The 25,748-nt window shown below is 43.3% G+C and overlaps 1 protein-coding gene across 1 annotated transcript in view; it reads left to right on the top strand.

The window, feature by feature from the left end:
• The window catches only part of ZBTB20 (zinc finger and BTB domain containing 20), a 37,404-nt gene that overhangs the window by 11,101 nt on the left and 555 nt on the right, over positions 1 to 25,748 (top strand). Inside the window, exon 2 of the mRNA XM_015413576.1 lies at positions 13,732 to 15,324. Within this exon, the coding sequence (XP_015269062.1) occupies positions 13,752 to 15,324 (1,573 nt within the window). The 5' untranslated portion in view covers positions 13,732 to 13,751. The remainder of the gene's footprint in view (positions 1 to 13,731; positions 15,325 to 25,748) is intronic.

Raw genomic sequence — 25,748 nt, 5'->3', positions numbered from 1 at the left:
ATATTATTGTCCATATGCAATGCAATAACTAAGAAATATTTGTATTTTCTATTTGAATACGGAATATTTAGAAATTAATGATACATTGTAAACATAACTTGGTAGGGAAATATCCAAAGCGTAAGATAGGTTATTAATGTACCTTGCTACTCTGAACTGTAGTGTGTAGTTGTAGTTTATAGTGGAAAGCAATACAAAATTATATTAAAAAATAATAAACCTCTCCCAGTTTATAATCCAGGTTTGTATAAAGTGAACAGACAAAGCAAGGTGTCTGCATTTCGACATCTCTGTGGGTTGGAGCTTAATCAAGCTACGTATGCTTGCAGACAAGAAAGGTGGGGGGTGCAAGGGGCATCTGGAGAGCAAATCAACAAATTGAATTTGTGCCTGGTCAGAGTTCCATTGAAGCTCTTGTGACATCTAAATGCAGCCATAGTATTGCCATTTTTGCATTTATTTATGGCTGTGTTTCTTTCGTGGCGGGCATAATGGAGAGAAATTCAGCAAGTACAGATGGCCTGAGAGGACATCATTTGTCTTTGGGGATGTTCTTCAAAGCACAATAGTTGTGCCAGCGAAAAAGATGGTAACCCTAGGACTATAACTTCTTCCCATAAATTAATTCAAACTACCTAGCAACCATGCATGAGCTTTCTTTTCTTAATAAATGATGCCACCGAGTGGCCATTTTTATTTATACACAAAAGCGTTTTTTTAAGTATAGTTTTTCTTCTTCTGTAGTCGCTTGTAATCAGTTACCCATACAAAATAAATAGTATTTTAGTTTGATGCAGGTAGTATTGTAAAGATATTAGATTAAGAATGTCTCTTAACAAAGATAAATAATGCTTTGGGAAAAATCATCTGAAATGCTTGCTTGAATCAAAGAGACTGATATGGATTCTTAACAGTGCAGTACCAAAATCCTTTCACAGGAAGAAATTCAAATAAAAATCCATTGAAAAGCTGCACAAATTAATATTTAATCACTTAGTTGCTTTTATTTAAGGTATGCATTGATTAGCTAATCTGTGAAGAAGTGGAGGCAAAATTATATCATGTTATAATATTTTTAGAAAATGCCTTTGGTTGCAAGTGCTTCCTCTGACAGATGCTATGTTGCCTTATCAGTTGCATAAATGACAAAGTTCAACTGGTTACATGAAGTGGGGACCCTTAATATGCAATTCAGGTTTTAGTTATTAATTTCTTGTAATTAATAGAGATTTGTAGCTAAAAAAACCCTGAAGTTTGTCTTGTTTGTATTTATGCCACCCTCTGAATTATAACATTCAGTTGATACACCAAAATTATCAGCATTTGTTTTTCTGAATGGATTCAGACAATCAGGATTTTTTATTTCAGCACATAAGAACGTTCACTGGAGAGGCAGGCTGCTAGTCTGTAATTGATGTTCTATCATACTGTGTAGAGTTATGGTCACATCATCTATTGAAGTACTTCCTTTTGTCCGATCTGAATCCACTGACCATCAACTGTGAGTAGGTCACCCTGGGTCCCTGTATTATGGAAGAGGGAGGAAAAGTCTCTTATCTGTTTTCTTCTGGATTTAGAGCAGATCGTCCCACATTCTTCATACATTGTACAAGTTATTTATGGAATAAACTGCTACAGGACAGAGGGATGGCTGATAGCTTAGTAGCCACAGTCCTATTGGAGCCGTCGTAACACCTTCTGGAATAGGTTATTTAACAAGGAGTGAAACATCTCTTCTCTCCTTATTATACACAATCCTGTTTTGGGGTGGCAAGATTCCATGCACTCCCTCAGCCATTGGCCCGTCAGCCACCACTCAAGAGTACTCGCGTGCCATTGGCCAGGTGCTGGGTCTGCTCCTCTTCCCCGCCCACTCCCCCTTCAGCCACTCTGCCCTGTCAGAATTACTTGCAAACGGCTTTCTCTCTTGATGAAGACGCTTCTCCTGCTTGCATCCTGTGTGGGACTTAACTTTTCCCTCAGTGGCTGTTGGTAGGTGTAACAAAATGGCAGTTAGCTGTGTTTGTAAGATGGCTGCCATCTGTGTGGTTGTTTGTTTAAAATGTTCCCCCATAAGGTTTAATTGAGCTGTAGTTCCAGAGAGGAGCCTGCAGGGGAGAAGCAGAGCGAGAGGCCTGTCCAAGGAGAGATCCTATCCTGAGCCCACAACCTCCAGAGATAGTATTGTGTGCACGGAAAGAGGATTGCGTTTAACCCCTGTTGATTTATGTTGTGTTGGTTCATAGTGTGTGCTTACTCCTACAGTTCTGCCTTATTCATATAGTGTGTGTGTGCTCCACAATTGTGTAAATAGTTAAATAAATTCTTTTATTTGGGCTACTAATCTGTGTTGTGCTCTGACCACATAGTCTCCCCCACTCTGCACAATAACAAAGGGAAGGGTAGCCCAAGGAAGCAAGGAAAGGCCAGAACCTAGGGTTGCCAACTTTCCAGGGATCCCCCAAAGATTGGGGATTTCACCTCCAAATAGGGAGAATCGGCCAGAGGGGTCTCACTGTCCCTCTAAAAAGGCAGTGACAATTCAGTGAGTGGTGGCAGCGAACTTAAGGAGTGAGATACACCCACGGGACGTGAAGAGTGAGGGGGAAATAAAGGTAGGTTGATGATTGGCTGGGAAGGAGATAGGGTTGCCAACTCCATGTGGGAAATTCCTGGAGATTTGAGAGATGGAACCTGGAGAGGGTGAGGTTTGAGGAGGGGTGGGACCTCAGACATGTACATTGTCATAGACTCCATCCTCCGAACCAGCCATTTTCTCTTGGGGAACCATTGTTGTCAGTCTCCAGATCCTATACTTAATGCATTTAATTTTTTCCTACATAAATGCAAAACTTTACAATTATCTCTGTTAAAATTCATGTTGTTAATTTTCATAGAATCATAGAATCAAAGAATTGGAAGGGGCCATACAGGCCATCTAGTCCAACCCCCTGATCAGTGCAGGATCAGCCTAGAGCGACCTTGACAAGTGTTTGTCCAGACACTGCTTAAAGACCACCAGTGACGGGGGGGCTCACCACCTCCCTAGGCAGCTGATTACACTGTCAAACAACTCTTACTCTAAAAAAGTTTTCCCTAATATCCAGCCGGTACCTTCTGGTCCTTAATCTAAACCCATTATTGCAAGTCCTATCCTCTGCTGCCAACAGGAACAGCTCCCTGCCCTCCTCTAAGTGACAGCCCTTCAAATACTTAAAGAGATCAATCATGTCCCCCCAGTTTTCCAGCCTGTGGAGTTCATCCTGTATCTTGATTCTTCCTTCTGCTGTATTTGCTACCGCTCCCAATTTAGTATTATCTATACATTTAATAAGCATCCCCTGTATTCCTTCATCCAAGTCATTTATAAGTGATGTGGGTTTTCTGGAAAATACAAAGCAGAACATTTTCTGGAAAATGTCCAGTGCCCTAAACAGAGTGTGATCAGATATGGCATGTTTATTTTTACTTGCATACGGAAACAAAGTAAGCTAAGAAGAGTTAACTTCCTTCTAAGTATATTTAAGTCAGTGATCTTTGAAGGGTGTAACTGCTTAGGATTGCACTGGAAAAAAATTAAATACATGAAATTAATTTTGTGTCCCAGTAGCAACAAATATTTGAACTGAAATATTTGGCTAGGGTTAAAATTAAGTATGGTTTAAATGTTACTGTGGCTGCAAGTTAACAGAAGTGACGCAGTACCGCTGTGGGGAGAATGAGGCTCAGAAGTCCCACCACGGGATTTAAAGTCTGGTGGTTGGGAAGTGAATTGGGGAGGAGCAGCATCAGAGGAAGAGGCTGAGGAGGCTGATAGCGGCCATAAAGACTGGGGGGGGCCCTCTGGAAGACAAGTAAGGCTCTTAGAGTCCAGCCAAGGGTGGGGAGCAGGAGGCAGCGAGAAACCTGAGATGCTGGGAGAGCCAATTCCCAGCTGGGAAGAAGTCACCAAAAGAGGAGAGAGTGAGCCAGAGGACGTGCCAGTGGGCAGCAATCAAACTCTGCCCCTGAAGAACTGATGGAGGAACTGGCTAAAGGAACTTAAAGGCCAACAGGGAGAAGGGGGGTGGAATAGGGGAAGCAACTCCTCACTTGGGGAAGGCACAAAGGTATAGAAGTAGACACTGGCTAAACACTGTATGAAGGTGAATATATGTAATGCAGGTGGCCAGGGAGGAACCTGGGAGGGGTGCCCTTACACAGAAGTATAAAGGGTCCCTGGTCTGAGGCCCCAGCAAGGAGTGACAGTTACATTCAACATACTCAAACACTTACGTGGATTTTAAGTAGTATAAAATTGTAAAAATTTAAAGACATTTTAGTGTGTACTTCCTTTATGTTCTTTAAATTTAAGGGGGAACCAACAACAGTGAAAACAGGTGACATGAATTTTAGCACACACAAAGAACTGTGCATTATATGCCTTGGACATGGTTATCCATTCATCTATTTCAACTGTTAGCCGAACTGCTTTATCTACAGCAGTTGGCAATTTTTACTCTGGGTATTTGCCAACTATACCAAGGTCCAGTCCACCCCAAGGATTTACCAGTAAAAGAGTCGAGACTGTTGGTTTCAAAGTAATCTGTCTTTTACTCAAGAATATATATAAATCACATACACACAATTCTGAAGCGCGCACACATTCAATCAAGGTCCTCAGGAGTACAAGGGTACAAAGAATCACTGTTGCATTCACAGGTTGGGTGATAAGGAGCAATACTTATCTGTCCTGAAGCTTGTCTGTCTCAATGAAGAATGAGGGTTAGAAAAATATACTAGGGAGATTTAACACACTGCTAGAACCAGTTGGCAAGTGTGGACCTCCTGGCTGCAGACCAAGAGATCAAGTAGGAACAAAGGATTTTTGTATAGGAAGCTGGACATGAGAGGGGTTTAAAATCAGACAGGGGGTGTTGGGGGGAAGGCGGCTAGCAAAAGCTAGGCAACTGGACCTCACCTTTTATAGGTGGATTTTTGGGTGGGTGGCAACCATGCCAGTCTGTGAATCCGCCTACCTATTAGTCCGTCCCAAAACTAGCCTCATTGGTGCATATAATGAGGGGTGGCATCCTAAAGGGTGGGGCCAATATTGTAACACTAGATCTAACTCAAGTGAAGTGTGAAAGTTTGGTGTCAAGGAACTTCTTGATGTGCAGATAAAGCTCGGCCTTTCCCAGGTAATCAGTGAGGCATCTGACAGGAAATGCTCATTCAGATATAAAGCAGAGATGTGCTACATGTCTTTCAACAGTTCATCAATGGGGGTTGCTTTCGTGTAAGCTGTTGTTTGCTGACCATAATGGCGATGTGCACGTCTCTTTCCTTCAGGCTGGCAGCTGTGTATTTAAAACCTCATTAACATGTGAGGCTTAGATCAAGTCACCATCTATGTGTATCTCACAACAAGTGACTTGAGCAGCTTTCCTTGAGCCTGTGGGTGTATGTGTGCACAGTCCATGTAGTATGTGGCAGCAAATATAAATCCATAAAGTAAATATTACTCTCATTTTCTCAACACAACACAATTTAACTCTTTTCCCAAATCCATAAAGCAAATATTAGTCTCATTTTCTCAACACAACACAATTTAAGTCTTTTTCTTTGAGGTCACTGGAGCACCTCAATTTCAGTGTCACTCTCTGCAGCATCCCTTGCATTATGTTAGTTCTCTATCAGGTTTGCAATTACAGTTCTTTCCACCGAATGAGAGGCGACATACCAATAGGCATTTAAGCTTTAAGTTTTATTTGACCTGCACAGTCAATCAGGTGAATTCATAACTTTTCAAAAATTTGGATTGTATATGTATTTGTGGTTTTATCCCCCAACTCACTAATGCAGATCAATAAAACACCCTCTCATACAATTCCTAGGGGAGATCACCTGAAAAATTACAACTGTGAAATAGCCCATTTTGCCTTGTATTGGCAATGGCATCCATTAATTGTTAGTAATTTTATGAAACAATGAATCTTTAGAAATTGGAAATTTTCTGCCCCACCTCTCTGATTGCAGATATTATTCAGTTGAATGTTGCTGTGGACAAACACATAACCATCACGGGGATCTGCTACAGCAGAGAACAAGGTTTCTATCTTTTCTATGTAATAGAGAACTAGATAAATTGGATTTAAAAGGGACTTCGACAAATTGTTGTAGGATAAATCAATCCGTGGGTATCAGCCATTGTGGCTAAATGGACCCTTTAGAGAGAGTGCCACTCTGAGTTCTGGTTGCTGGAGGGCAACAACATGGAGAGGTTTGGCTTCTGGGTTCCTGCTTCTAGTCCTTAAGGGGTTAGCCACTGTGAGAAACAGACCCAAATCCCCCAACCATTTTTGTTGTCCTTGTCCACTCCAGATGATTAGTCAGGGCTAACTGAGATCTAGCTGTGCACTTAAGAAGCCTTAGGCATGTAATTTGCTTTCCTCTCCTGCCAAGAGATACACCTCAACAATGTTTTTGGTTTGTTTTGCATGTAGTACAGAAGTAAAAATATTACTTGAGAGTCTTTGCTTCATCTTCATGGCTTCTGTAGAGTCCCACATCAGACCTGTGCACATGCAGGCCGGTTGCAAAAAAGATTTTCTGAGCTTTCTAGCAGACTAGGAGCACTGCTTCTCCCTTTTTTATTTTACCACCAAAACCATCACATGACCAGTAGGAAGGGTATTACTCCCTCAGTTATCTCTTTGCCACTGAGAAGATAGGCTCTCTATTGCTGCTCTCTGTTTTTCCTCACCTCATTCTTGAGTCTTAAGACGACTTGTTCTCTTAAAAGTTTTTTGTCATCAATAGTCGTTCCAGTGAATAATAAACTACATTTAAAGAAGAAAAGTTTCTGATTTTCCACTTTGTCATTATGCCCCAAAAGCTGATTGTGCCGGCTGAGGCTTTAAAATGGCATGAATAAATGTCCATTCTCTGTGCATTATCTGCCTGGGGAATCAGAGAACAGAGTGGCCTGTTGTTTCTGTCACCAATTTACTGTGAAAGTATGATTTGATTCAAAGGCTTTGGCAGTGTGCCAGCCTGAATAAAGGCACCTTCCCCTTCTTTGGCTACCTCAATTTTTTGGGGGGAGAAACCAGAAGAAGTGGTATGATAGAGCCTCAGATTGATGGCTCTTTTCAAAGGCTTTTGCTGCACACCAGTGCTGCTGTACACACACACCCTCCCCCCGGCTTTGAGGACAGAAACTTGGAGGTGTGACCTGACAGAGCCTCAGATTCAGAATGGCTCCTTTCAAGATCTTTGGAATCCCACTTTCTTCCTGGCTCCCCTCAGTTCCAAGGCAGAAGTTTGGAAGTATGATTTGGGAGATCCTTGGATTTCACAAGAGCTCTTTCCCACAAGGCTTTGGCTGCATGCCACCCTGAATAAGGGCACACCACCCTCTCCCGGCTGCCTTGGTTCCACAGTGAAAAATCTGGAGGTGTGGCCTGATGGAGGCTCTTTTTAATGGCTTTGGTTATGCACCTGCCAGAATGACAGAACCCCTTCCTGGCTGCTCTTGGCTCTGTGGTGAGATTCCTGGAGGCATGGGATTAATAGAGCCTTGCAGTTCTCTGTGGCTCTTCGAAAGGCCTGACTCACTCCATTGGTGCTGCCTCAGTTTCAAGCTCAGAACCAATTCTCTGTTGATCTCAGCTCCAAGACCTCTTGCTCATGCCTATTTCAAAAGTCTAATACAGTGACACGGCAGCCTCAGTTCCACCACTTTGCTGTAGCCTCTCTCGGCACTAATGCTGAACCCTAACGAACTTTCAGCATCAAGGGACCTGTTTCAAGTGGAGGCATGTCTTGCTATTGCCATCTCCATGGGGAATTTGGAACTGAGCTGCAAGTATGTTGGGGGGGGGGGGTCAAGCCTGAGCAGATCATCTCTCCTTTCAGTTCTATGTTAACCTTCAGAACCATTGAGGATGTAATGGTTTAGGGCTACTCAACTGTTTGTTTTCCATAGAGATGATAAACCTACACCTCTAAGGCCAGTATAGATGTAGACCGTTTTTTCCTGATGGTTTTATGTATACCTATGCTCTCTTCTTCCTACCAGGGAATGGCACTGACTCTGCCTAGGGTTCTCAGTCTCACTGCTGCTTCTGGGAGAGAGTTCTTATTTTGCTGACATTCAGATTGTCTCTGAAGTCATTCTTATATGACATCATTCATAATGATAGTCAGTGTGATATGGTGGTAAAAGCACTGAGCTGGGATCTGGGAGACCCAGGTTCATGTGCCATTCTGTCTTAAAGGCTTGTCAGTGATCATAAGCCCGTCTCATTCTCTCAACCTGACCTGCCTCACAGGGTTGTTCTGAGGATGGAATGTAAGAGTGTAAAATGTTATAAACAACTTTTGGTTCCCACCAGGGAGTAGGTGCAATGCAAATAAATAAACTCTATGCCCACCTTTTAAGGGATGTCTTATCTTTCTACTCAAAATAGGTGCCCCGTGGGACAAATTCTTTGATATGCAAACTCTCATTAAAATGGCTGCTGTTAGTAAACTTATGCTTGATTCTACTGGTCATCTTTATTGTTCTTGATGGCCTGCAGGTTAAATAGCACTTCATCTTTTATTCAGCCACTGCGGACTGTGAGTGCTGTAAACTGTTCGTCTGGATGGGAAGTTGAAGTGCCATGCTGCAGTTTCCCTTTAAGTTGCTAATCAACAGGTCATTATGATCCTTTTACTATCTACTGTGAAGGGAGCATGACACACCATTTTAACCCCATCCTGGAGCATGAAAGTGATTGGCCATTCAGTATCTCTAGTGATGGCTTGGTTATAATGAAACAATAGTCTAGTGACATTCTACAGATTAACATTTATTTTAATATAAACTTTTGTTAGTCCATCTTGCTTTTTTGGATATCTGTGTGTCTCACAGCCTATGAATATGGCATATGGGACAAGTCTGTTCATTTAATCTGGGCCAGACTTTTCAGACTTCCCTTTCCCATGCTAGTGCTTAGTACTGGAAAGGAACTGGTTGTTCTGCTGTGGCTCCACACACAGACTATGAATTCATCAGTCTGGACAGGCGACACTCTACAGAAGGAACGGACTTGCTGTCGAATCCTTACCAACTACCTCTTCTTCCCATCCTTCAAATAACATGGTGCCTCAGGGTAGTGCTCACATTCTTTCCATGCATGAGATACCAGGATCCATCCTTGATAGCTGCTCCTGAAGAAAGTCTCTGGTAGCAAATGTGTTTAAAATCCTTTAAATTCATTCATCTCTATGACGGTTTACACTGCAATCCAATGCAGAGTCACTCCAAGTCTAAGTTCATTAAGATCAATGGGTTTAGGCTGGAGTAATACTACATAGGATTGCACTGTTACTCTACAAAAGAAAGTGAAAATTCTGTGGTATGCTGCCTTATCAACTGTCACGACATCAGGGTGCTCCAGCAATGTCAACTGGCCAAGATTTAATTAAAAATAGGAAATCCTCAAAATGGCATACTTATTGATCAAGTGGGATAGTACATGACAGTGATCAAGCATACTATATCCCTTGCAAAATCCCACCTGTTCTGGGCCAGTCATCTTACAATCAGCCATCTGAAGTCTGCTCAACAAAAATGCTGCATAGATCTTACCTACAACAGACAACAAATAGTCAATAGTTCTTAGAGTTGTCCTTGTCTCCAGGTTTATGAAGTGGCACAATTATGCTAGAATGGCATTAAATGGAATCACACCAGTAGAGTCCACTCTAGTGAAAAGCAGCACCCACCAGTCCATGTTATTAATAATAAAATCTGCTGGAATACCATTAGGGTCTGCAGCCTTTAGGGTATGGAGCCCTTTAATAAGGCTCACTGTCTCTGAACATAGGACTAGGTGCCATTCTGGAAAATCAAGAGACATTGGGACCTCTAGGTTGTCATCATTTTTCGACTTAGAATACAGTGATGAAACACATGATACTCAGGTCTGAGCAGTAATGATATGAGAAAGACTCCCTCTGGTTTTTAAAGAAGAGGAGGCAATCGACCAGAATCTGGAGGGCCCATTATACCTGGCAGACTTAATTGGCTTTTGTGAGGATCTCATACTGGCAGCAGCTATCTTTTCCTTCACAAATTGTTTATAATCCCCCTTAGCAGCCTGGAGATCTTTCACCAAACTGTCTGTGTGACGCTCTCTCATAAGTTGTAATTTATGGGATACCAAACGTTTAGTGGCTCTACAAGCTCCGTCAAACCAATTATTTCTTGGAACTGTTTTACACACCAAAGGGGAAGTGACATGTATGGAGGAGAGAGAGAGAGAGAGTAAGAAAAGGGGCAGCAGAAGGGAGAAAGAGGTAGAGAAGGAGAAAGAGAGGTAAGAGAGAGGGGAGGAAGCAAAGGTGGGGAGATAAGATAGTTGCCCGGCAAGTTTCTTGCAGGTCTCCACTTGTTAATGATAATCTAGAGGCCATATTAGTGTTTTATTCCTTTGTTCTTTTCCCCTTTCCTGAGTTGTTGTATACTGGATATCTGGACACCCTGTTTGGCTTGTGTAGATGAGAGATAAAGCCAACCCTGATTCTAGCCTGTAGAGCATCCACCATGGTATCTTTAGTCAAAAACACCACCTGCTCCCCTCTGTTTCTTGCTATATCTCTGACAACCTGTTCCAGTGATTCTTCACCTTCCTTAAAAGTGCAGTATAGAACTGTACATAGGACTTCAGATGAGGGCTAACTAGTATGTTACGCTCTATGGATCAACATATCCTGGTGATCCCTGGGCCGAAAGAAATCCATCTTACCTTGACCAGGGCCAGGGCTTTTTCTGCTCTGGCCTCTGCCTGATGGAACATGCTCCCCACTGAGATCAGGGCCCTGCGGGATCTTCTTCAATTCCGCAGGGCCTGTAAGACAGAGCTGTTCCACCAGACCTTCAGCTGAGGCAGTGGGTATGGCCTCCTTGAGGTTTCTGTCACCCATCTAATAACTGCTGGCTATTATTTATCTGTTACCAATAGGAAACCTCTCACAACCAGCCAATTTCTGTCCTTGGGTTGTGACCACCATTTTAATGTATACTGTGGTGTTCTAAAAACTTTTAAATTACATTTATTGTATTATTGAAATGTTGTTACCTGCCCTGAGCCGGCTTGTGGAAAGGGTGGGCTATAAATGTAAATAAATAAATAAATAGTACAGAGTGGAGTACAGCTATTACTTTGCTTCTCTTAGGCCCTTTTCAAACTGCCTTTGTATTCCATTTTAGTAACTGGTTGTTAATGGATTTTTCTGTCATTTCAGACAGTTCCGTTTTAGTAACTGGCTGCCAGAAGACTTTATATACCGGTTCATATAAACCTGCTTGCATCGGGTTAGCAAAGCGTGGTTGAACTGCTTTTGAGGGAAACTGCTTTCTTCCATTTTCCACCCCTTCATTGTGCTTCTGAGGTTTGCTGTTTAAAATGTCCATAGCGCTTTGAATCATAGCATCACAGAGTTGGAAGGGGCCATACAGGCCATCTAGTCCAACCCCTTGCTCAGTGCAGGATCAGCCTAGACAAGTGTTTGTCCAGCTGCTGCTTAAAGACTGCCAGTGAGGGAGAACGCACCACCTCCCTAACTAGCTGATTGCACTGTTGAACAACTCTTACTGTAAAAAAGTTTTTTCTAATATCCAGCCAGTACCTTCCCACTCATAATTTAAACCCATTATTCCTATATAGGCTTCCTACAATGCCTCTTTTCCCCCCACCCTGTTTCACCGTGCAATCTTCCTCAGACTTTTTTTTAACGTTCTAAGTTGAGCACCATAGCACTAAACTGATATAACACTTCAGTGTTACAGTGGCACCACTGAGATGCCTTGACTCCATTGTGTCTATTGAGTTGTGCCGCTGTAGCACTGAAGTGTTATATCGGTTTAACGCTATGGTGGTCAACTTAGACGGTTCAAAAAAAAAAGTCAGAGGAAGATCACATAGCGAAAAAGGGCAGGGGGAGTGGCACTGTTTGAAATGACCATAGCACTTCAAAGCTGGCTCATTGATGGAAGGAAATTTGCTGTATGAAACACTGATCCCTGTATTGCTTTACTCGAAATCAGGCCAACAAAGAATAACATCCGGTTTAGAATGGTCATGTGAAAGGGCCTTAAAGTAGCCTAAAATTCACATTAGCCTTTTTTACAGGAATATCACTGTACTTGCTCATATTCAGTTTGTGATGACTACAGTCCCTGGATTATTAAGTGTTAGGAACCAGATGAAAACTATATTTGCCCAGGCATTTTGTTCTTATATGTGTGCAGCACTCTTCCCCACAAGTTTGTGCCCTTAGTTTTTATCTACTTATATTACTCTTATGCTGATTTTTGGTATCTCTTGTTCTGCTGTGTTTATTGCTCATATTTTGTTTTTAGCTTTTGAAACTTAATTGTAATCATATTGTGAGCCACTTCAAGCATTTTTATGAAGTGAACAACTTTTTCAAATAAAACAATAAAACGTAAAGTGGCTCTAAATCCCAAATTTAAACTATTTAAGGGTTTGTAAGGATAACTGATCATTTTAAAAATCTAATATAGCTAGTTTGTCCCACTAAAATTCCTGTAAAGCTATAAGGCTCTTGGCATATTGGTGCTTTTTAACAGTAATCAAATTGGTATACTTTTATGATGGGAAATCATGAGTATTCAAATGAGTTTCAATAGTGATAGCTAGTAAATATTCTCCATGTGTCTGTATTTGTACAACTAAGGCTGCGGGCACACGGGCAGGAAAATGTGGGGGGTAGCGTGGCTGTTTGCCCCGGGGCTAAAAACCACATGGTTGCGCGAGCAGACCTACCGTGGAGGTCCCGTGGTAGGGGGGAGTTGCCGATCACTCCACAGTCCTGCGGCACGGCAAAGAAGAGGGGCGCGGGGCAAACGAGGTTGGGGGTTTTTTAAAACTCAAATGTGCGCATGCTTCCTTGGGTGCTTGTGCGCATCCGTGGAGACTTTGGAAAAAAAACAAACCTTTTTGCGAGGTGACCTGGGCGGGCGCCAGAACTACCACTGGAAATGCGATCAGATGCCCGCCCTTGCCCCGCGGTGTCAGGAAACTAGTACCTCCGAGGTACTAGTTTTTTACCGCGCATCTTCCGTGGGAAGCCTCGGGTTCGCCACGGGAGCTCGAGGCTTCCCAGATGTGGCGGTGAGATCGCGCCCAGAAAATCCGCCTATCTTCCATCCCTCTAGCGTGCCTAATGCTTTGTGTGACCGCAGCCTAAATATAGTTACTGAACATCATCATTTACATATAAAAGAAGAAGCATAGACCCAGTTCTTACTCTGCCTTCAGACACACTTTGAAAAGGAGACACATTTACAGTCAGAATTTTTGAAAAAGCTTGGGAAGAACCTTGGCCCAAATTTTGAAGGGGAATTTTTGATTTTTGAAAAAGCTTGGGAAGAACCTTGGCCTCTCCCAAATTTTGAAGGGGAATTGTTGACGTGCTAGAAGAGGAAGGGAGATGTCTAATGAAAGAGGAGTTATACATCTTAGTTTATATTTTAGCAGATGCCTCCTAATATATTAAAAAACTGAATTGTAAAATCCTAATTTCCATCATCTCTAGACTTGTATTATGATTATGGTTTAGAGACTGGTTTACCCAACATTTGTGTGTGTGTGTGTGTGTTTTGGGAGGGGGGATTAATCATACAACAACCAAACTCTAATCTGCCTTTCTGTTTTTCTTTTTCCGTTGCTTCAGGTAACATTAGTTGTAAGGGGATGACAGAGCGCATTCACAGCATCAATCTCCACAACTTCAGCAATTCTGTGCTCGAGACCCTCAATGAGCAACGCAACCGCGGCCACTTCTGTGATGTGACGGTCCGCATCCACGGGAGCATGCTGCGTGCCCACCGTTGTGTGCTGGCGGCTGGCAGCCCCTTCTTCCAGGACAAGCTGTTACTAGGCTACAGCGACATTGAAATTCCCTCTGTGGTGTCAGTCCAGTCAGTGCAAAAACTCATTGATTTCATGTACAGTGGGGTACTCCGAGTCTCACAGTCGGAAGCCTTGCAGATCCTAACAGCAGCCAGCATCCTGCAGATCAAAACTGTGATTGATGAGTGCACACGGATTGTTTCACAGAACGTGGGAGACATCTATCCAATCATCCAGGATTCTGCCCAGGAGACACCTCGAGGAACTCCTGAATCAGCCACTTCAGGGCAGAGCAGCGACACAGAATCTGGCTACCTGCAAAGCCACTCACAGCATAGTGTAGACAGAATCTACTCAGCTCTGTATGCCTGTTCTATGCAGAATGGCAGTGGAGAGCGTTCATTCTACAGTGGAGCAGTGGTCAGCCACCATGAAACAGCTTTGGGACTATCCAGAGACCATCACATGGAAGACCCAAGCTGGATTACACGAATCCATGAGCGCTCACAGCAAATGGAGCGGTATCTGTCTACCACTCCAGAAACCACACACTGCCGGAAGCAACCACGACCAGTTCGGATCCAGACCCTTGTGGGTAATATTCACATCAAGCAAGAGATGGAGGATGACTATGACTACTATGGACAGCAAAGGGTACAAATACTAGAGCGCAATGAATCTGAAGAATGCACTGAGGATACTGATCAAGCAGAAGGCACTGAGAGTGAGCCCAAGGGGGAGAGCTTTGACTCTGGAGTCAGTTCCTCTATCGGCACTGAACCTGATTCTGTTGAGCAACAATTTGTGACTGGTCTAAGCCGAGAAGGTCATCAAGAGACTTCCCAAGCAGAACAAAATGATACTTCTGCTGAAGGCACTCAGCAGCAGCTCATAGATGCCAACTCATCCTCACCAGACAGAGGCAATGACATTGAAAGGGACAATGCAGTGATCACCATTAGTAACAGTAGTGAAAAGGGGATCTTGCAACCTTCGGTCACTACAACTGTTGGCCAACCACTGCCAAGTACCCAGCTCTACTTACGCCAGACAGAAACCCTCACCAGCAATCTGAGGATGCCGCTGACCCTGACCAGCAACACACAAGTCATTGGCACAGCTGGCAACACCTACCTGCCTGCACTCTTTACTACGCAGTCTGCTGGCAGTGGCCCCAAGCCTTTCCTCTTCAGCCTGCCCCAGCCCTTAGGTCAACAGACACAGTTTGTGACAGTGTCCCAGCCTGGCCTGTCAACTTTTACTGCCCAGCTGCCAGCCCCACAGCCCCTGGCTCCTTCTGCAGGCCACAGCACAGCAGGTGGGCAGGGCGAAAAAAAGCCTTATGAGTGTACCCTCTGCAACAAGACTTTCACCGCCAAACAGAATTATGTCAAGCACATGTTTGTACACACAGGTAAGTGTGTGGCTCTTTGGCTTGTGCATGAGGCTGTGAGGGGGAAACTACATTTACAAGTGTGTAGTTGATTTTGAGACGTATTCCTCTACCACCTGCTGATTTGGGTAAATATTCAGTCTGTTAATTAGTTGCTGTTCACATAACACTGAAAGTACTCACTACAAAATATATCATCAAGTGGTGAATCCTGTTCTATCCAAAGAGAGGATGCAACATGCTCTTGAAAACTTGTAATAGTTAGGCTCTGTTCTGCTTCAACATGTGAGCAGCTGGTGTCCCTCTTTTCTCTGTGATCCTTTTATACAATTGAAAACTTCCTCTGTGTGTTCATGTGTGTGTGTAGTTGCTAAACTAACCCATTTTTCTTCATTCATCCTTTAAAGGGTTTGTCTCCCAAGATCTTTATTATCATTTTTTTTAAATAATTTTTTATTTTATTAAAACATACCATTTTTGAACTCTGGAACCTAACATTGAACATATCACTACAGCTGTTGTTATGGGATCTTAGTATAATTGAGCATTGCTATGAGGGGTCACCATAAGTTGGTTGTGACTTGATGGCACTTAATTAATGTCTTGAAAATAATGCTCAATGTAACCTAAAATAGCATTAGCAGGCCTGTGCATGTTCAATCAAATGTAAGTCCCACTGAATTCTTGGCATTTACTCCCAAGAATGTGCATGTAGGATTGCAGCTGCATTGTTACCATACCAAGACACATTCAGTTTGCTGTCTACTAGCTTAAGCCCAGCCTTTTTAAAAAACTTGTAGCTAGCCAATTTTCCCTACTTTACATGCATTTAATTCCCCATTCCTCCTTGGAGCTCTTTGGTATTGTCCTTAATTAATGTCATTGTATTTCCATCTGCCCAGCTCATGAATTTAAGGTCATTTTGAATATTTAGGTCGTTCTGTACATTTTTATATTTGTAAAACATATTATCTTATCTGAGTCATATAAAGATACTGGGCTGGATCTTGTGGTCTCTGGGCAAAAGGATCACATATATCCCCCTTCCCGCAGCAGTCCTTTTCAACACTGGGAAAGTTGATTCCCACATGGACTAAAAGCCACACAGGTTGGGGGAAGGGTTCACTGAGCAAAGGGGTGAAATTGTCCTCTCCTCCATTTTCTATCAGCAGAAATCCTCTGGCAAACAAGGTAGGAATACTGACCTCTGGGAATAACACTGGGGTCAAAAAGAACAGCTGGGGAGAGGGGGACAGGGAAAATCCATCACCTCCCTCCATTGACATAATGCTAGATTCAGTAACAGCACTGACACTGCAGTCCTATCCAGAATTACTCCAGTCTAAGCCGATTGATTTAACATCTGGGATGAGACTAAAGTAACCTATCATAGGATTGCACTGCTAGTCCCTCGCCTGTGGTTGCTGCTTTCAAGCCGAATTTGAACCTATTATTACAGTCTCTTGCTTTGTGGTTTTAAACTAGTAATATAACAATCATTTTCCAGATCAGGGATAACCTGCTTCTTCAGCCTGGAGGCTAAATTCTCCCCAACCCAAATGCCCAAGGTATGGAGGCCACCCAGTTTCTGCAGCATAGCTGGAGGGTGATTGGCCCCTCAGACCAAAGAACTTGTCATTACTTGCTGTCTGATTTTTAAAAATCTTCTGCATGTTTACAAATTAATTGTTGAATTATTTCTTCTAATATTCTATAAGTATGGAAGCTGGTTGTGTAACTACCTCAGTAGCCATTGTCATCCTTTAAAAATCAATATATTCACTCTTTTCCAGTTTTTTGAGGCCACAAAAGTTTCCCATGATTTTTGTAGTTAGTGGTTCTGAAATATGGATAATCTGCCTACTTCTGGGTCCTTGGATTACCAAGGCATAACCAGCTGATTTTATTTTATTTTATTTCTCCAAGTATTCATTTACTTACTTGAAACATTTCCCCATCCTCTTTTTTATCAGTTGTGGTATTGCATCATGATAGCTTTCCTTCTTTATTAAAACCTCGTGTAGGCACTAACAGTGCCATCCTAAGCAGAGTTATAATTTTCTATGTCCGTTGATTTCAATAAAGAGAAGGGTGATATTGTAAATCATTCAGTCTTTTTGTTATGCCTTCTCTAAAATCTTTCTCTGGCTCATCCTTTCCCTCTTTATATAGTTGTAAAAATCTATCTTGTGTCTGACATTTCCCAGAAAAGCTGAAATCAGCATTCATCTTTGTGTCTTCTGTGCAGTCCCACATGGGACTGCCTTGATGCAGGACCTGCCATGGAAGGAGAGAATTCCACAAGCTTCCAGAAAGCTCCTTTGATGAGTGCGCCCCCTCCCCTCTGTCAGAACCAGAGATCTCTTCCTGCCCATTTGGTCACATGACTGAAGGGAGAGAGCACTCTTCCCTCAGTTCTCTTTCTGTCACCAAAACATATCACAAGCTTCTTCTAGAGAAAAAAATCACCTCAGCAATTTTTCTTTGTGGTGCTTGTGAGTAAATTCTCAATCTTGATTGCCCTTTTTAAAAAGTGCCAAGCCTGAGGCACAAAACGATGAGCACTCTGAATACTTGATGTGTTTGGGAGAAGGGCATAATACCAGCACCTGCCTGGTTGGCAACCTCTTCACACCAAAAGTGCTCCAAGACCAAGGTCAGTGCCTAAAAACAGCACCATGGGAAAATCCTCAGAGCCGGAATCTTCAGAGCCCTCCCAAAAGAGATCTCGCCCTTCTTCCATGGCTTCTATTCCAGCTTCGAAGCTGAAATCGACCTCTGAAGGGGCCATATCTGTGCAGAGAGCAGCCTTAGAGCCTCCGGCAAAGAAATCCAAACACTTGGAATTGAAGAAATCTCTTTCGGACCTATGTCTGCCACCACAGCAAAGTCACCAGCTGGCTCCTTAGCATAATGCTGTTCACCCTCATCCCCTAAATGCCAGCACCCATTGCCAATGGGACCCCGACACTCTCCATTGCTTCAAGGTCAACACCATTCAACTCTAAGGCTTCGACGTCACCAGCTCGACAGGGATCCTCAGTCAAAAACCATGGATGCCATCTTCCTCCTTGGATCCAGCTGATTACCATTCATTGGAGGAGGATGTAGTTGATGTCCCACTCATCAAGAAGAAGCTTCAAGAAAAACCTTTGACAACACATTCATCCAGTGGGTCAGACACTGAATTTCCACATATGTGACACTAGCCTCCGCCCTCACAATAGGTTTTTATCCCCCATGGGCATTACCACCATCAGCTCAATGGGATGCAAACCTCCCCTTCCAGGTTTGGCAACCCTCATCAGCCTCTCCTTACCAGGGGATGAGCTCTCAAGGTGTTCCCATAAGTGAGCATCACCACCAAAAACCTGCATCAAATCCATTGTCGCTCAAGTCAGAAGACCCTCAACATCCTGCATCAGACATCAAATCTGAGTGTACTTCCCTCCCATCCCCTGACAATAATGTCAGAGATCAGGCACCAGTGTCTCCAACAGAGGACCTTCAGCTATACTCAGAACAGCTTATTAGGATGGTCAAGACCCTTGAACTGGACTATACTTCTCTGGATCCAACATCCTCAGATCCAATCATGAGCATGCTATATGCAGCAGAACAGGGCCAAATAACATTGCCAATGGTGAAAGGCATAAAGCATATAACAACTAATGTCTGGGCCAGGCCAGTGTCTGGACAGGCCTCCACTAAGAAGGTGGTGAATCTGTATAAGATTAGGGAAGATGGCTGTGAATTCCTCTTCCAAAATCTGACAGCCAATTCCCTAGTCACAGACGTTTTACCTTCCAAACAGAGAGGAGGTCCTCATTCATCGCCCCTTGACAAGAAGGGGCATAAATTACACATGCTGGGAAGAAAGACATATACATCAGCAGCCTTGGGTTTGTGTATTGCCCATTTCAAGGCAATAATGGGACATTACCAGATGTTTCTCTGGGAAAGGATGTCCCAGCACCAAGAGGACAAAAAGGCAGTGGCTAAGGTATACCACAGGCAGAGGACATAAGGCTTGGTAAACAGGAATTAAATGCCTCTAGGCATATCGCAAGTGCTTGTAGCTGAGTTATGGGCTCAGGGGTAGTTCTGAGAAGACATTCTCAGCTGAGTGCATGTGCACTGCCCCCAGACACTAGATCCCTTATTAAAGATCTACCTTTCAAGGGCAAACTACTGTTCAGTAGAAAACTAACACCATCCTCGACAGGATAAGAAAGAAAAGGTCACTGGGTATCATCCCTCAACAGAGTACTACCTACAAGCCAAAGTACTTCCCGAGGCACGGCCAGCAATATTCATACAGTAGACAATATAGTGCTATCCCGCCCAGTACCAAGAGCAGTCTCATTACTACCCCTCTTTCTAGGCCCATGGTCAATCTAAACAGCAGCAGGTTAGACACAAGGGCAAACAAGGAGATCATTCCCCAAGGGACCTCCCCACAAAGGACAGGTCCATACAATGACTAGATTCAAAGGCCACTTTCATCAACAGACTCTCTTTCTTTGTTGAACAGTGGAACACAATAACTGATGAGGAATGGGTTCTTAGTATAATAAAGTGTGACTCTTTTCTGGAGTTTAAATCTGTGCCTGGCTCCTGTACTGTTTGCCTACTGGTGACCAGCCTTTTACAGTGTTACAACAGAAGATAATCCGGCTTTTACTGAAAGGTGTCATACAAGAAGTTCCTGAATATGGAATGGACAGAGGGTTTTTCTCATGATACTTTCTGATAAATAAGAGGGGCAGAGGTGAGAGGCCAATCTTGGACCTCAGGAACATCATCAAACACCTGAAGGTGTTGCTTTCTCTGTCTATCCTTCCCCTTACTGACAGGGGTTTGTGGTTCTGCGTCCTGGACCTTCAGGATGCATATTTCCACATTTTGGTTCACTAGGACTGTAGAAAGTATTTAAGGTTCAAATGTGGGGATTGATTTTACCAATATGCTGTCTTGCCATCTGGGCTAGCATCTGTCCCCAGAATCTTTACTAAGTGTGTGTCAGTTGTAGTAGCATATCTACCTAGATGACTGGTTATTTGTAGGCGATATTGAATCACAACTGAAGTCTGATCTCTCTGTAGCAGTCTAGATTCTAGAAGATCTAGGTTAACTATTTCAAATCTTGCCTGATCCCAACTCAAAATATTCACAGGAGCAAGATTAGATTCTACCTCCCACAGGGCCTTTCTCCAGGTCTAGACTGATATCTAAATTCTGCCAAAATAGATTCCAGAAGGCAGTGACCATTCAGAGGTTACTAGGGCTTATAGCCTCAAGAACATCACTCATACAACATGCCAGATTTCAGATGAGACACATTCAGAATTGGTTCTTCAGAAAATTTTGGATGGACTCTGACCTTCAATGGCATAGGCTGTCCATTCCTAAAGAAATTATTAGTTCCCTAAAATGGTGGGCAGAGGAGAAAAACCTGCTGGAAGGCATCCCGTTAGGACTTTCTCTCACAACATTCACATTTTCACTGATGCTTCCCTGAGCAGGTGGGGCACACACTGTAACTCAGCCAGAGTCAGTGGATGAAGAAACTAGACTGCATATCAGTCTACTAGAGCTTAGAGCAATCAAATATGCTCTCACTTCTTTTACAGACACACTACAGGGAAAACATCTCCTGATAGCCACAGACAGCTTATCGGCAAAGTTTCATGTCAACAAACAAGCTCTCTCAAGACTCTGCAAGGAAGCATATGGGAATGGGCCATCCTGCAAAGGGTTGAATTGACAGAAATGCACATAAGAGGCCAAGACAACAACACAGCAGATTACTTGAATAGGGAGTCAGGTTCTCTACATGAGTGGTCCCTGAACAACCGTTGTATAGATCTGATCTTTGGGGTGTGGGGCATCCTCAATATAGACCTTTTTGCTTCAACAAAGAATACAAAATGCCCAATGTACTGCTTGAGAGTGGCCAGGGATAGCTGGTCACTTGGGGATGCATTCCAGTTCCAATGGTTTCATGGTCTTTTGTATGCATTCCCATCTTTCCCGCTCCTGCACAAGATAATATCAAAACTGAAAGACAACAGGATTACATGCATTTTAATAGCCCCTTTCTGGCCCAAATGAACATGGTTCCCAATGGTTTGGAAGTTATCCAGAGGCAGATTCCAGACCCTACCACCTGCAAGGGATCTGCTGTCCATAGGCCCAGTCCTCCATCACGACTCAAACACAGTACATCTCATTGCATGGTTAATTTCTCCATAAACCAATGGTTGGGAAGAGTAGCTGAAATATTAATCTCTTCATGTAAACTATCTACTACGAAGATCTATGAGGCCAAGTGGTGTCGTTTTGTAGTGAGGGTGTCGGAGAGACAGATTAAACCCAACAGGTGTCTGTTATCTGAAATTTTTGAATATTTACTCTCTCTTAAGGACTCAGGGCTCTCTACATTCTCAATAAAGGTGCACCTAGCCACCATCTCCACCTTCCATGTGGGAATAGATGCTACTCCTGTCTTCTCCAACCCCATGTCGAAAAAGTTTCTCAAGAGCCTGTACAATTTATATCCCCCAGTCAGACCTCCAATCGCTCAATGGAGCTTTTCCCAGCTCATTTATTATGACGTCGCCCTCTTCCCTCCCTCACACACAGGATTTTCTCTCAATTTTTCTTTTCCTTTCTGACTGAGCAGCCCCTTTATCTATTTTCTTCTTTGCTGAAGATCTGTGGCTGTCCCACCCTGTCACGTTATTGTATTTTCATGCTGCTTCAGCCCAGGAACTTGAGGAAAGAGACAAGATCACCCTCTTAAATTAAACTTCTGAAATGGCACACAAGAGGCTTTATAATGTTCAAAAATAAACAGAACATTTTATTCAATATAGAGGGGGAAAGGTCAGGTGAAATCAGAGGTAAAATGTCTGAGGTAAATCAGTAAGAACTCTGAGGTAGCTTAATATTTTCACAAACTACAGTTCATATGTTTACAGCAACTGAACGTTTTAAACTTATCACACAATCTTAGAGTCTTTGAGATGAGAGGCTTTTGTTTCAGTGTTTCCTAAACACTCTAGAAGAAGAAGAAGAAGAAGAAGAAGAGATTGGATTTATACCCCGCCCTTCACTTGGAGTCTCAGAGCGCCTTACAAACTCCTTTCCCTTCCCCTCCCCACAACAGACACCCTGTGAGGTGGGTGGGGCTGAGAGAACTCTGACACAAACGGCTCTTTCAGGAACAGCTGTGCCAGATCTTATAACTGACCCAAGGTCACATCAGCTGGTGCAAGTGGAGGAGTGGGGAATCAAACCCGGTTCTCCCAGATTAGAGTCCACACACTTAACCACTACACCAAACTGGCTCGTATAGCCAGTATAGTAGTATACCAGTATATACTAGTATAGTATAGTATAATATACTATACTATACTATACTATACTATACTATACTATACTATACTATACTATACTATACTATACTATACTATACTATACTATACTATACTATACTATACTATACTATACTATACTATACTATATACTAGTATAGTTTCTTGAGTTTAACTGACTCTTCAGGTCTCAGAAGGCAAGGATACCAAGCACCCAAATTCCTTCTCTGAGCACACCAGTTCACTTTGTTGAGTTTAACTGACTCTTTGGGTCTCAAAAAGCAAAGATACACTACTAAGTACCCAAATTCCTTCTCTAAACGCACCATGGATCACTCCACTCTTTGTGCTCTCTCCCTTTCCAACTGGGTATGGAATCACTTCTCTAACTAGAAAATCGATCCCTTTTTCTGGGGGTCTTCACTGATCCTCCTACTCCTCCTTGCCAACCTTCCCAGTCCTCTGTCAGTGTTAAACTTTTCTCAGTCAGTGTTAATCTCTTCTGAGTCAGAGCTAAACTGTTCAAATTCTCAAGTAAAGCTAAACTGAGTTATCTGCAGCAGTCGGTTCCCAAGCCTTTCTGCTCAACCGATGCTAACCAATCAAATCCCTTTGAGTAGCCTGTCACTCAAGGCTCTCTGGCTCTGTGAGGCAATAACCCTTCACAGTTCTTCACATGTTTACACAGCACATATGAGCTTTTACAGCTCAGTCCATCCCATCATTTATAAACCTTTCAAACCCTTGCCTACGTGTGAGTTGTCTTTACTTTCTTACAAAACCATGTTTCTGGTAGCAATAATCTCTGCAGGAATAGTGGGGGATTACGAGCACTGAGATGTGACTCCCCCCCCCAATAAGGTTTCATAGGGACGAGGTGGTGCTACACCCAAGTATAGACTTCCTCCCCAAAGTTGTCTTGGAGTTCCATATGTCACAGAACATTATTTTACCAGTGTTGTTCTCATATCTGCAATCTGTAGCAGAACAGACTCTACACACATTGGACATGAATAAAGCATTACTATTTTATTTAGATTGCATATCTCCAGTCAGAAAAGCCTGTTTTTCTGCTTTAAGGGTGTTAAGGGAAGTCTGTATCAGCTCAGACACTTTCTAGATGGGTCATGAAAGCTGTTAAGAGTGTCTTTGACAAGACAAAGGTGGAATGCCCCCTCCCTTTGAAAGCTCACTCAGTGAGGGCCCAGGCATCAGCAGCAGCATTTGACTGTAATGTTGACATACATGCGATCTGTAAAGCCACAACTTGGTCCTCACCATCCACATTTGTTAGATATTAATCAATCAATGTGGATTCCGACAGAGAAGTGGCTGTGGGGAAAACATTATTCTGGTAACCAGCCCACACCTTGGTAAATGAGCTTGCTGTTCTCCCATTTGGTACTGCACAGAAGACACGAAGATGAAAACATGGTTGCATTTACCTAAAACTGATGTTCATTGAGTGTCTTCTGTGCAAGCACATATCTCTCTCTCCTTTTCCCACCGTGGCTGGAACTGTCATGCATTATTCTATGCCCTGTAGTAACAAAGGGAGAACTGAGGGAAGAGTGCTCCCTCCCTCTTCATCACATGACCAAATGGGTGGGGAAAAGTCTTTGGCTCTGACGGAGGGAAGGGGGAGCACTCATCAAAGGAGCTTTCTAGAAGCTGCATCGAGGCAGTCCCATGTGTGCCTGCAGAGAAGACACTTGATGAACATCACTTACAGGTAACTGCAACCATGTGATATGTGACTTATGACTTTGTACTTGAACGTGTAGTCTGTCATTTTAAAAATTTGATTGTTAAGGCTACAAAGAAAAGTGGCCCTCCTGTCTTCCAAAGACGTTTGCCCACAAATAATGCTTCAAAAACATTTTGCTTCAATTCTAAGGGAGAGAGACAGAATCCATTAGAATAAGAGAGAGAATTATAGCAAGACCACGGGGGGGGGAATGACATCACTTATCCATCATGCATCACTGGCAACACTGTTGTTTCATGCTGTCGTATACCTGTAAGCTACACTAAAGTCATGATCTCTTAATCCAGTTTTATGTAGCTTTGTTACCTTTTATTACCAATTGCCACTTTGGTTATATAGAACAGGTAGAACTAAGGATGGGTTGTAGCCAACATATATGTTTGTGTCTGTGTTCCTGAATAATATGTTGCTTTATCAAACAGACTGGACTTGTTGTGTTGGCACTCTTCAAAATTCATTTTTTTATGTATAAAAAGACACTACTAAACAGAACTCATCACCTCATATCTCCTGTCTTCATCCATATTTTTTCATGGTGTCATTCCTGGCTTAATAGTAACTAAGGCCCCGGTCACACGAGCAGGAAACCGCGGGGAGGAAGCGTGGCAGTGTGCCCCGGGGCAAACTAAGGCGTCGTTACCTGACCAGACCTCCCGTGGAGGTACCGTGGAGGTACCGTGGAGGTCCCGTGGGAAGGGAGAGGTGCCGATCGCAGCACAGTCCCGCGCGCAAAAACGAAGCGCACGGTTCGGCAAACTGGATAGGGGTTTTTTTCTGTACAGCCGACTGCGCATGCTCCATAGGGTGCTTTTGCGCATCCACGAAGACCTGGGGGAAAAAACTTTTTCGCGAGGACGGGAACATGGGCGGGCGCCGGATGCCACCGGAAACGCGATCAGACGCCCGCCCTTGCCCCGCGGTTTCCGGATACTAGTACCTCCGAGGTACTAGTTTTTTGCTGCGCGGTTTCAGCGGGAAGCCTCGTTTGAGCCACGGGAGTGCTACGCTTCCCAGACGTGCCGGTGAGATCGCGTCCGGAAACTCCGCATGTCTTCCGTCTGACTAGGGTGGCTAATGTTCCGTGTGACCGCAGCCAAAGTTAATTTTTAGCAGGCTCAGATAAAAACTGAATTGTAGACTTCAGTCCTGCCATATATTTCCAATGACAGAAGAGCACTTCTGTTAGTGAAGGAGAGGTAGGGAGAGCTTCCACCGATTCACTGTTTGTCCCCCTTTGCTGTTCATGTGGGTTCCCTGACCTCCAGGGAAAGAATTGGGGGGGGGGCATAAGGGAGGAA

Source organism: Gekko japonicus, unplaced genomic scaffold, assembly GCF_001447785.1.
Source record: "Gekko japonicus isolate JY-2015 unplaced genomic scaffold, Gekko_japonicus_V1.1 scaffold273, whole genome shotgun sequence".
Taxonomy (NCBI): domain Eukaryota; kingdom Metazoa; phylum Chordata; class Lepidosauria; order Squamata; family Gekkonidae; genus Gekko; species Gekko japonicus.
Note: the sequence above shows the minus strand (reverse complement) of the source record. Positions and strands in the feature narration are given on the sequence as shown.